The following is a 13,190-nucleotide window of genomic DNA, read 5'->3' as shown; positions in this document are numbered from 1 at the left end:
TTAATCGGAGGAGCAGGGCAGCAAAACGAGGAAAATTAACTTAATCAAGCCCTTTTTTTTATTACTATTTTTTTTTAATCGCTGGGTTTTGAAGGGGGGGAGGGTCAGGCCTAGCAACTTCTAGCAGGGGCCACCGGAGGGAAACGCTGACGCAGGGATGCTGCAGCCGGGGCGGCCGGCCAGGGGGGCTCTGCTTTTTCAAAAGGCTTTTGTCAACGCAGCTCCTGCTATTTTGGGGGATGATTTCGGGGCCGCGATGGCTCAGCAGCTTCGGTACAATGAGCCTGTTTGCTCAGCCACCGGCTGGAGGGGTTGCAGGGAGGGGGGTGGGTTGGGGGGGAGCACATCCTGATGCTCCAGGGCTTTGCAGCGGGGTGGAAAACTGAAGGTGCAGCTTTGCTCAGGAATTTGGGAGCGTTGGCATTGCACCACGCTGGCATATTTATTAAATATATACCATCTGGTAAATATGTACGATAATACATCAGATGTATTTGTATGTACTATATAATAGTACATACCTTTATAGATATAAATACATAGAAATGTGTTTGTATCATACATAAAGGGCACCGGGACCCCCCCACTCACCATCCCTCCTTGTGCCCCGTTCGCAGGTCGGGCAGGATGAGGCCCCGCGATGCCTGGTGCTGGGTGGTGATGCTGCTGCTCGCCCTCTTCAGCGACGTCGCCGGTGGTCGCCGCGGTGCCGGTGGGAGAACTGGCGGGCGAGGCGGTGGCGGCGGCGGCGGGGGGGCTGCGCGGGGGCTTTCGGGCCGTCTCCCGCAGCGGTGGCACCCCTGGCCGTGGCTCGAAGGTGGCGGGGGCCATCGCTGCCGGCGCTGCTGCGGGGTACGGCATGGGGCTTTTGGGGCGCCCACGGCCATCCCGCCTGGGGCACGGCGTCCCGGCAGCCCGGCAGCCCCCACCGGTGGGTGGCTTTCATGCCCCAAGTTGGCCGGACATGGGTGCCAAGAGGGGACCCCCCAGCCGAGCCTCTGGGGACCGGCGTGGTGGCATCAGCCCCACTCTGCTGCTGGCACCCGCTGTCTGCTTCATCAGCCACGGGCTGCAGCGCTGAGCACGGCAGGGGACCCCGGGGGACCCCCGGCCGGCTGAGCCCGCCGGGATTTCTTAGTGAATGACTTTCCTGGGAGATTAGATGTGGCTTGGGGAGGTGGAAGAGATGCTCCGCCGCTGCCTCAGTTTCCCCCCGCCGGCACGCTGGGACCCTGAGCCAGCAGCCGGAGCTGGCAGGGCCACCCGGGAGCCGGCCAGATCCTGCAACCCCCCATCTGCAAAGGCACGTACGTGAGCAAACCCAGCCCGGCAAGGAGGTGTGGATATTTGCACCCGGGAAGATGCTGGAACAGCCCCACCAGCGCTTGGATCTAGTTTCCTATTGCACGGCTTTACCAAAAAACGCTCCTTTCCCCCCGCAAGAGCGCTGGGACTCTGGGGGGGTTGGATGCAGGGCTTGAAAATGGACCCCTCCACCTTGCAATAAAGTTTGGCCTTGAGACAGCCTCTCTTTTTTTAACCAAATCCATCGTGTTCAGCACTGGCAGCAACCTGAGGAAGAGCTGCTGCATCTTCAAGGGATGCTGCAGAGGCGGGAGAGCATGATGCTCGGGGACTGAACCACACACACACCCCCCCCCAGCTCCATCTCTTTGGCTTTGATATGACCAAACACGTCCCGATCTTTCCCATCCCCTGCCCAAAACACACCCAGCTGTGGGACTGACACTCCCTCAGGTGCTTCATGTTTGGCAGAGAGGCTGCAAGTTCACCCTGGGAAGAGCTTGAAAGGAGCAGTGAGTGATGCTTTCCCCTCCAGCACCTGCGGTTTCTTCTCTAATCCCTGTCTGGGGGGGGTTACACCTTCCCTACAACCTGGTGCAGCAGCTCAACCGTTGCTGTGAGCAAAGAAAATAAAAAGAGATACCAAGTGAAATATTGGGGATCCCTAAAACACTTGTGGGCAGCCACGAGCACCGTCCTCCAGCAGGTAAGTCCCTCGCCAAAGTATTTTTGAGCCTGGATGTCCGTGAGCAGCTCATTCCCCCTTAGAATGAGGGGAGGGGGGTGTAAATATCCTTATCACCTCCCCAGGAGAGCGGCTGGGTCGGGTCCTACCTCTATCCAGGGGTGGAAGGAGCCCTGGCAGCTGTACATTGATTTTCTGGGCTCTTTTTTAATGCTTTCTTAAATTTTACAGAAGTCATTTGGCTCCCGAAGGATTTAACAGCATTTCAAGCATGGGATGCCCCCCAGGCCGATGCTCTCATGGGCGGCCCAACCTCTGTCATCTCTCCCCTGGCTTAGGGAGAGCTTTTAGGCTGAACAAATCCAACTTTTCCTATAGTGCACCGTGGGGTTAATTTTTTTAACGTGCTTGTTTAAAAGAAACGATGAACCCAGCAGAAACTCTAGGCACAGCTCAAGTTTGCATTTTTCCAGCCTATATTTTGCATCCAGAGCCACTCGGGTTGTGCTTCAATGCCCAGACCCCATCACCAGCATCCTCCGCTCACAGCCCCCAGTTTGCAGCCTGAGCTCAGAACCCCTGTCAGGATGATCCTGCGCTTCCCACATCACATTCCCAGAAGATCTTTTCTTGCTTTTCCCTCCCACCTGCATGCAACACATGGGGACACGCTCCGATTTCCACCCCCCAGTTCAATTTCCAGCCCTTGCGGGGGGGTGAGTTGCGGGAAAAGGCTGTAAAAGCTATTAGCATCCTTGTTAATTACCATGTGCTGAGGGGCTTTGGGGTTGCATGTTTGGGGGGGGGGGAGTGGGGCTGCTTTTGAGCAACCCCAGATGCTGCGATCCCTCGGCGATGTGTTTTTCCAGGCGAGTGGTTACTGGCAAACTCCAGGCATTTTAATACATTTTGCTCTGGAACAGCGAGCGAGCACCGGCCTCCAGCGTGCTCGGCTGTAAAGCTCAGCCTGATTTTGCAGGGGTTTTTCTGGAGATCGAGCCTTGCAAAAGCATCCCTGGGGCTGGTCCTGGGAGCTGGTGCTGGGCTCGGACAGGAGATGGTGCTGTTCGCTCTGCGATGCGGCGCCTCCGATCCCCAACACTGGGTCAGATGCAGCAATAAAATCACCCCTGGATGAGGTCTAGGCACTCACTTTGCTTTTCAAGCCTCTAACTAAGACTATTTCACCTCCAACTCTGCAAACCCTTCAGTTGGGCACCAAAAATCTGCTTTTTTGCAGATTTTTTTTTTTTTTTCAGGCAAGAATAATCTATTTGGTTGCTCTGCCTGCCTGGGGGATGCTTGTTTGCGGAGATGAGGGATGCAAAGCGCCGTGGGATGGGCGATTCAGCGCAGAGTATAAAAAAAACAACCCCCAAAATTTTATTGCGTTTGTACTTCAGGGTTTATTATCGGCCTGGTGAATCAGAAACGCTCCCTAACGTTGCTTGGCAGCAAGGCTGCCGCCTGCACTGCAGGATTTGGAGTATTTAAGCTAATTAACACAGAGCAAATCATTCATCTAGTCCAACCAACCCGTCCTAGGGGCACAGAAGGCTCCAGGGATTTGGATTCAACCTTAAAGGACACGAGGGCTCGAAGCGTGTCCCCGTGTCCCGCGTGAGCGCTCCAGGAGCCAGGAAAACTCCGATGCTCCCCCCGACCCCGCAGCCGACAGCTCCGATAATCACCCTAAAACCCAATTACCTGGGGCAGGACCCGTGCTGGTTAAAAAACGGGTGGGAATGATTTTGGGGGGGCTCATCTGAGCCGTGTTTCCCTGCGCTTGGGTCGCTGGAGCAGCTTCCCCGTGCTGGGGTGCAGTGCAGGGAAAATGGGGGGTTTGGGGGGCTAAAAATAAACATTTTGTGTTTCTGCCTGCTGAGGTCAAACCCTCGCCGGGGGGGGGGCATCATGTGGGTGCTGCCAGCCTCTTCCCAGCAACATCCATGGGCTCACCTTGGAAAACAGGGCGGGGGTGTCCTTCTTTTGGGGGGGTTGGTTGGTTGTTTTTCCTTCTTTTGGGGGCTTGGGGGGTTTTTTCCTTCTTTTTTTTTTTTTCTTCCTTCTTTTGGGGGTTTGTTGAATTTTCTTCCTTCTTTTTTCTACATGTGTTTCTTTGTTGCTGTTTGGTTTTTTTTCCTCCTTTCTGGGTTTTTTGGTTTTTTTTTTTCCTCTTACCGCTGGGCTGCAGCTTGCCAGTGCAAGGCTTATTAGGGGATGGGTCTCCCCAGCCCATCACTGCAGGGTTGTATCTTCATTGCTACCTATTTCTCTTTCCAGTTTGAAATCACTGTCATTTTACCTTGAAAAATCTTAATTAAGAAGAATTGTAGAAACCTCCCCATGGCCCTGACCAGCAGGGTCCTCCCCAGCTTGAGGACCGGTGAAGCAGTTTTCCCTGTGGCAGAGCTGGGGGCTTTGGGGGTCTTGAGTTTATTTTTTCCCCCTTTTAAATGATACGACAAAAATCCTGAGATATTCCGTTGTATATAGGGCAAAATAACACCCTAAATAAAATGTCCCTGTAAAATTTGGTGCTAGGAGGCAGCTGGATGCCGAGTTGGTGTCGGATGAGCGGCGGCCGCAGGGATGCTTAGGACAGACCTAATAACCTCACAGGGGCTTTTTATTCCCCAAATCCTTCTTTCCAGTACAATTTTTTTAATTGCTTTTGCACAGAAAAAATGTGAAGTGTGAGATCCTGACCTTATATTTTTATTTTCCTCCTTTTGGAAACTAGCTCCCAACACGAAACCCTGCCTGCCATCTATTTTTTTGCCCCACTCCCCACTTGCTGCCTCACCTATTAATATCGAGAGCTATCGTGGTGATGCCCAGTAGCCAAATTCAAGCAAAAAGACCCTTTTATTTTGCTCTTTCCGAGCACCTGCAGGAGCTCTGGATCCCTGTTATGAGCCTCTTAAGGTTTCCTCTTTGTGAGCAAGCTGCTTGCATGCAGGAATAGTAATTTATTTAGCTTTTTTCCTTTATTATTCTGCCAAAAGTATGCAAAAGAGTCACATTTGGGGTTTACCTGGAGCATCGCTCAAAGACCACATCCTTCAGCACCCTTGTGGGCAAGGGGTTTTGCAGCACGTCCTGCGTAGGCTCAAACCAAACAGGTCCAAGGGTTGGTCTTGAGCTTAAAATTAAAGCACCATCCAGCTGAAGGGTCCAAACTCTTTCATCTTTTTAATTGTAATTTTTAACCCTTGCTGTAGTCTGAGTCATCTAACGGTGGTACTGGTTTAGGTACTGGGGGAATTTGGAATTCTGGCAACATGAGGTAGGGCTTGGGGCTTCACATGAAGGTGGTCGGGCTTAATGCCACTGAAACAGCAAATGTAGAAACTCTTTTATTAGACAGAAAATAGATGGAGTAAATACAAGGTATAAATGGGTGTTGACCTTCTATGGGGAGAAGAAATCCCTGGCCCCAACCAGCGCTTTGGCTTTATTAGGAACTAGTTGTTGGATGGGAGCGATGCCGTTCGTGGGAGCAGGGGAGGAGAAGAGGTTAACAGAAATTGTGGGGTTTAGGCCGAATTTAGTGCTGAAAGGGAACAAAGGCGCCCACAGGCTGGGGAAGCAGGGACAGGCAGGGCAAAAAATGCCACTTCTGTCCCTGGAGCTGCGGGGCCGAACAAGAGCTGCTTGCACGAAGGAGGCTGACGTGCATCTTGGCTTTATCCATTTTAATTTGTACCAGACGTCGAACACTTAGAAAAGTATTGGAACGGCAAATCTCATGCATGCACCGTTACGGATTTACAAAACATTCGCGTATCACAAAGTACGAGTTACCTCAAAGCCCTGCTTTTCTGGTGAATATCCTGAAAGATTTCTCTATATTGGTTTTTTTATATGTATATATATATATATTTCTTCACTTAGTTTACACCGATGCGAAAAATCATTTAGGACGGTGTCATTCAGTGCCTTGCAAAAAAAAAAAAAAAATAAAATACACAAGAGATATTAAATAGAACTCGGGGTGACCGGTTCAACAAGCACAGCTTGGCAGATGCTACAGGTTACATGCAACCCAGCATCGGCCCAAAGATGAGAAGCAAAAATTTCACCCACCGCTTCCGCCTGTCAAACAAATCACTTGCAAATCACTTTTTTTTTTTTTTTTAAAGTATCTCCCATCCCATTGCTTTTCCCGATGCTGTTTGCTGTAACCATATGATTTAGCTGATTTATGTCTCTCGCTACGTGCTCGACCCCCCGCCACACCCCCCGAGCATCCTTTTTGCTGTATTTACATCCCTTAGGTCAAGGTGCCGAAGTGTGAGCGTGACTTGTCACCTATCGAGCATCCAACCCAGCTTTTTCTTGGGCTGTGACGCGCCAAACGTTACTGCTTTGTAGGATTTTTTGGAGCGTTCAGCAGCACTTTTTGCCTTTAGGTAGGCTACGAAACACAGTGAGGCTCAACCCAAAGCAAAGCGGCGCAGGAGCCAGCCAAAACCCGGCCGGGGGCTTCAGCCTCGCTGCAGGGGGCGGGGGAAGAAAAAAAAAAGAATAATATTATTTTTGCCTATTGCTGCAGGAAGTATTTGCAGCATGCAAGGTGCGGAGCGGGTGGGGTATGTACATGAGGAAGGATGGATGGTTTTTAGGATTAAAGGGTTAAAATTGCAACCTGGCAGCTTGTTGCTTGGAAAACCCATAACCTGACCCTCCTAAAACCCCTGGGGGGTGTATAGGTGCTGGGGCGCAATGCAGCATGCCCTGGGGAGAGGGGCTTTTGGTGGCAGCGGGACTAAGGGGATTAGATAAAACCCTGCTTGTTAGCCAAGAGGATTTTCGGAAACGCTCTTGCAGGAATGCTGAGGACTGCGTGAGCTCCTCTCTGCTCAGTCCCTCTCAGGGTGGCCCCAAGGAGGAGGAGGAGGAGGTGGTGAAGGCCATTTTTTCGTGCTTCCAGCTCCGTCGCTGTCCTGCCACGCCGGGGACGCATTTGGAGTGGAGAAGGAAATTTTCATCCAGTTGCTTAAACCGGAGCCTCTGGGGAGGTGATGGGGAGTATCTGTGTGCCCCAAGGGCTCTTCACCAACGACGACCGCAAGCAAGAACGGGGAGGGTTTGGGGGTCCCCATGGGGGGACAGGTGACATCTCGAAGCCGTGGGGATCCGGGACACATCAGTGCATGACGAAGAGGGTGAGGAGGAGGAGGGCAGCGAGGGAGGCGTCGGCGAGGTGCAGCCGGATGCCGGAGGCCAGGCGGTACTCACGGTACTGCTGGATGCACATCTCCCGGATCACCTTCGTCACCACCTTGGTCTCCAGCTCCACCTCCGTTTGGTTCGCCGCCGGACCAGCCTCTGAGACATTCTTCTTGGCGGCGGGTCCAATGTTGTGTTCGGTCACCGTGATGTTAAAGCAGTCGGCGACAAAGACGTCCTGCGAGACGGGGCTGCTGTAATCCCGGTAGTAAACCTGGTTGGGGTAACGAGCTGAATTCTCATTCCACCATCGGTACTCATCAGGGCTGTCAAAGCGATAGTGCATCCCCGACATGACACGTCCCATGGCGTAGCCACCCAAACCTCCCACCACGGCGCCCGCCGCCGCCGCCCCCGGCCACGTGCTTGAAGTTGGTTTTGGATTTGGGGGGTTTCCATGGCTTTTGGTTGTGGTAACTGCCTCCGCTGGATGGGTTGTAACCCTGTCCCCACCCCGGGTTGTGGGGGTAGCCCGGGTTGTGGGGGTAGCCTGGGTTGTGGGGGTAGCCTGGGTTGTGGGGGTAGCCCGGGTTGTGGGGGTAGCCAGGATTTTGGGGGTAGCCGGGCTGGCGGGGGTAGCTGGGCTGGCGGTGGCTCCCTGTGCCCCAGCTGCCTCCGCTGGGTTTGCCTTTGCTCTTCTTGGAGAAGGCGACGTCAGTCCAAGCGCCGAGGAGCAGGGCCACCAGGCAGCAGGTGACGAGGAACCTGGCCATGGCTGTGGGACACAAGGACAGGCAGCGTTACAGGCAGGAGGCAGAGACCTGGAAGCCGCTGCATCCACGCCACCGCGAGCATCACGGGCTTTAGGCATCATATGAAACTTATGCACCGTATCAAACACTTATTGTCCTCTAATCCAACTGCAGGATAAACAGCTTTGAACTTAAATGCATATTTATCCTCCCCAAATCTCCTTATTTTTATATATTTATTTTTTTTATTATATATTTATATCCCCCACCTCCCCAACAGGTCCTCTGCTAGTCACGGCAATTTTAAGTAGTGGAAGAAAAGCTTTTGGGAAAAATGTTTCACTCGATTCAGAGGTAAAAATCCACTTATCAATCTTGCTCGATCGAATCAGATGATATAAATGAGATGTCTGTTGTGCAAGGACCGTGGGTTATGAACAGATTCGCCCCAGTCTCTAAGCTTTTCGGTACCCAGGGCTGCAAGGAGGCCAGTGCCCAGCCTTGCCTCAGAGGTTTTTTTTCCCCAAAGAGCAAAATTCAGCCTATTTTGCCCAAGTCCCTGTTTATGAGCAACACGCCTGAATTGAAGAACAGCATTTTTTGAGTTTAACGTGTTTGCAAGTATGTGCTTACTCAGCATTTCACTGCTGGCATCCCAGGGGCACGCCAGGCATCTCCTACGTAAGCTGGTGGGCTGGTGAGGGTGAAATCCCATGTATAATCCAGCCTTTATAATACACACCAGGTCTGCAAATCCTTTGGAAAGACCTTTGGAAAACACCTCCCAAGCTGCAAAATCCCTTTGGATGCCTCCGCGCAACGCCAAGGAGCGCTGAATTACTGTTACACTCGCGTTTAATATGCAAGTCCAGCAATAGCAAAGGGGTTTTTTTGTCCTGCTGGAGGCTCAGCTATTCCCAGAAATCCCCCCGAGCATGCCAGGATGGTGGGGAGGGAAAGCAAAGCATTCCTGGAAAAGTGTGGGTGGGTATTTTGCAGCATTCTTAGATGCTTCAGATGCGCTTTCTGGTTCATGATACAGCAAGAAACAAGCTTTGGGACGTGAGTGGGTTTTTCTTAGCAGCTAATGGACCGACTGCCTCGAGTCACCACTCAGGCCAGCGAGAAGCTTAATGCAGGTCAGAGATGCCGGTCTCTCGTGAGCTGCTGCCCTTAACGGCGCAAGCGGGCAGAACAAACCCCTGGTTAAGCCAGAAATTCTTCTATTACACGTTAGCTATGGTTTTACGGTCCATAAAAAGCAAATTAATCTCTCTTCGGGTTCAGATAATGATGCTCTGCCTCTCCTCCCCGCCGCCCCCCCCCCCCAAAAAAAAAAATAATCTGCAATTTTGTCAAAATGTTTGAACTAAAGGTCCTTTAATGTCAGTGTTTTGGTTGGGATCGTTAGCAAGACGCTTAATTAAAAGAACAGGGGAGATGAACACGCCTGTCCCTTGGGACGGGGAGGAAAGCCAGGCTTGGACTGCCTGCTCGTAAAAAAATTTGGGTGCAAGCTGCCTGCTTTCAAGCGGCTTTGCTGCCCACCCGCTGGGAGCGAGGATGAGATCAGGGGGGTTAAAAATAGGCAAAAGACATGGGAAAAATTCAGATGGGCAAACGCTCCTTGGGCACTCAAAAGCCAGAAAAGAAATGGGGGGGTGTGAAAGCAGCAAATAGGCAATTAATTATTTTTTTATTATTATTTTTGGAAGCTGTGACTCCTCACAGTGAGTTGCAAGGGGGAGAAAAAAAATCAATCCCTGGATGAAAACAGGTTACAGCAAAGCCCCGGAGGATATTCCAGCCTGGCAGCACCAACCTGTTCATTTAATTGTCTTCGCAGAGCCAAGCTCTGAATAAACAGGGTGAAGGTTTGTTTGCCTGTGCGCTGCTAATTACCGAGCACCTTGGGCAGCTGAGCTTTGCCCCCCAGTAAATGTGGTGGCTGGTGGAATGTGATGGGGACCAGGGAGCTGCTGCTTTGGGTTCGGAGCTGGGTTCCCTCTGCTTGGAAATAATATTTACGGTGCAACCGTAATATTATTATTAAATTACATTATTGAATGACTTCGCAGGTATTCTTCCCACCCCACCCCCCTCCCAGGACTCTTTTTAACCTTCCTCCCCAGTTTTGCCTCTCTGCAGGCGAACCTAGGCACTAACAAATTGATTCAGGTGATTTATATCAGAGCCGTTTATACCCATGCCGGTGGTGGAGAACCAGAGGAAACCCAGCACTCCTTCAGGGCAGCGGGGGAAGCGGAAAATGGAGGATGTGAAGGAGCGATTGCATGCAGCAATTACGTGTGCTGGGTTGGCAAGAAGGCGGCTTCTGGTTTGGAGAGGAAAACCACCACCCTGGTGCCAAAATAACCGTGGAAATAACCTTGTTAAGGTGCCCGAGGGGAGAGAAGAAATGAAGGGGGGGTGGGGAAGGGGAAGGTAGAGAGAGCGATGCGGTGAGGAGGGTGGGAAGATGCTTGGGAATGGGGGTGTCCAGACCCTCCCGGTGATACTGGGAAGGTTTTGGCTCTTGGTGGGTGAAAAATCCAAGTGGGGCCTCTGGGGAAGGCAGGATGCAGGCTGGCTTTCTGAAAATGCCACCCCTCGTTTTTAGAAATCCCTCCCCCTTTTTTTTTTTGTTTTTAACCCCCCAAATAATGGGGGAGCAGAGTCCTGCGCAGCTATGGGAAAGAACAAAACATACCAGGTAGCTCTGGGCAGGGGGGAAAGAAGAAATCTCCCAGCACTGGCTTAGAATCAACCCCGAGTAAACAAGCGCTGGGTGAGAAGCAGAGCCGTGTCTTTTAAGGAGGACGCTTGCCTTCAGAGCTGGAAATATCTATTTTTAGGCAGTGATGACAGGGAGAAGAGGCAGCCCCCCATCTGCTGTGATGCTGCTCAGTGTTAAAAGCTCTCTCACCTCTGGATTTATCCCACCTGAAGCCCCCAGGTCCCATTTTCCCCCGACACTCACCGTCTGGGAGCCCGTTGCTTGCTCGGTTCAGGGTGATTCAGCCTCGGCCACAGAGCTACGGGGAGGAATAAATAGCAAGAGGGAGGAGCTGGCTTCTGCGCAGCCCAGCCCTGCACAGCCTGGCCAGCATCCATCCTCCTTCCCTAGGGAATACCGCAGCCGGCACCCTGAAAAATTTGGGTTCACCCCCCCGTCATCCCTCCCAGCAGATAAGGGCATGGGAGGCAGTGCCGGCGACCAAACGGGTGGCTGGAAAAATTGCAGCACTTGGATGGTTTATTGAAGAAATATCGCTGGGATCTCCAGGGTTTGCGGCTGGTTTGGAAATCTTGGAAAACTGGAGCACTTGGATGGTTTATTGAAGAAATATCGCTGGGATTTCCAGGGTTTGGGGCTGGTTTGGAAATGTCGGGGTCGAGGCTCCGGGAGAAGAAAGGAGGCTTTTAGCAGTTGCTGGCTGCAGCTCCTAGTCCATTAGCCTGTGAAACAGAGAGATGCTTTGCAGGTTGGTGGATAGAAAAAAAACACAGGCTCAGACCTACAGGGGAAAGGAGGAATCTATCTTCCAAGTTTATTTCGCTCCAGAGGAATAAAACTCGCTCCTGCGCAGAGCGGTCACGCTTCGTGTTGAGGTACCCTGATATTTATAGGGAGGAAACGCCGCAGAAGGCAATTTAAAATTAGGTGGGATGCTTATGGCAAGCTGGGGCTTTTACGGCACCCTCTTCCAGAGGGTAAGGATATCTGTTTAGGATAGAGACCTAAAGCCCAGGATGGGGAGTTCTCCCATTCTTTAGGATTAGGATGGGCTCTAAATAAACAGGTTAATTCCAGAGCAACCTGGGATGCTTGCATGATGGTTGGGAGATGCAAATAAAGCTCTAAACTAATTGCATTGGGACTGATTCTGGCACAGCCACACGATGAAGCCAAAACCCTCCTGAGGTTTTGCTGTCCAAAATAGCCCGGCCAGGTATGGCCATCCCGGCGATGCTCCCACCCCTGGACCACAGAGCACATCTGGCTGTAAAGAAGATTTCCGCCTTGATGCTCCATATACTTGTTTATCCATCTGGTGGGATTATGTTAAAAAAAAAAAAAAAAAATCTGTCTGGCAGGGAAATGGTCTGCACTGGGTGCTTTGGCTGCACCAGTGAGACATACATTTTAATTTCTGGAGGAGAAAATTGAATAACAGGGGCAGGATTAAGGTCAGTGAGCCTGTCAAAGCTCTCTCTTAGAATACACAGACATATTTATTCCTTGTGAGAATGTGCAGATGGCTCCTGGTTCCCTGGTTTTGGTTTAAATACTCTTCAGTGGGCTGTCTAAAAGCCAAAGCCAGGAAAAGAAAGAAATGCAGCATTGGGAATGGAATGGTTGGGATGAATTCATTCACAGCTTCTAAAAATCTGGTTTTCTTCCATAATAATATATTTTGGAGGAAGTTCTGCTCTTGTCTGGGGAAATACAGAAACTCTGTGGGATCCCAGCTGTGAATCGAGCAGGAGCAGCCTATTGACTATTGATTAATTTTTAATGTATTGTGGAAGTTAGCAGTGCTAAAACCACCCAAACCAGTATATCCACAGCAACTACAGAATGGAGCTGTGTGCCACAGGGTTTCTTTGGCATCTCAGGGTAAAATCGTTGCCGGCAGCCAGACAAGAGCTGCATTGATCTCTGCTGGAGGTTTGGCCCTTCTTCGTCCGCAGCTCAGGCAGCAGCAGAGGAAATAATGCACCGTTAAGTGCGACAGGGGTTCATGCCAGGTTAGAAAGCATTAATGGGATGGGGTTTTCTCGTAACAAATGGAAAATGCTGACTTTGGTTTAATGATGAGCTGGGAAAAGCCCCAGGTTCATCTGGTCTTGCTTCATTGCATCTCATTGATTTTTTTTTTTTCTCTTTTTTTTTTTTTTTTTTTGCTTTAATTCATGCAAAATACTTTTACTCACATAACTCCGGACTTGGAGAATTAGCCACAGCTTGCAAAGGCAGGGGGAGGCATTCAAATAGTTTGTAGGAGATTTGGAGGTAATTTGGTGGGGTTTGGAGGTAGGGATGAAGTCCCACAGCCTGACCCTATCCTGCCATCCCTCCTTGGAGCTGGCAAAGAATCTGGGCTTGAGCTCGCCCCATCTGAAATCACGCTTAGCTCATCAGGAAACCTTTTTCAACCCTCCAAAGGCAAAAATAAGGGGAAACAAGTGCTGTGTTTGGACAGTTAATGAAATGCATTTTGCAGAACTTGGTTTATTTTCTAGTCTCACCACGGAATAGTCTCTTTTAA

General features: G+C 51.0%; 1 protein-coding gene across 1 annotated transcript; it reads right to left on the bottom strand.

The window, feature by feature from the left end:
- Positions 1–5,336: 5,336 nt before the first annotated feature.
- Positions 5,337–11,022, bottom strand: PRNP (prion protein). The gene is given in 3 exon segments (XM_005244555.3): positions 5,337–7,580; positions 7,582–7,940; positions 10,898–11,022. Coding segments are annotated over 2 exon segments (795 nt in total). The 5' UTR covers positions 7,939–7,940; positions 10,898–11,022; the 3' UTR covers positions 5,337–7,142.
- Between the last annotated feature and the right edge of the window lie 2,168 nt (positions 11,023–13,190).

Source organism: Falco peregrinus, chromosome 17, assembly GCF_023634155.1.
Source record: "Falco peregrinus isolate bFalPer1 chromosome 17, bFalPer1.pri, whole genome shotgun sequence".
Taxonomy (NCBI): domain Eukaryota; kingdom Metazoa; phylum Chordata; class Aves; order Falconiformes; family Falconidae; genus Falco; species Falco peregrinus.
Note: the sequence above shows the minus strand (reverse complement) of the source record. Positions and strands in the feature narration are given on the sequence as shown.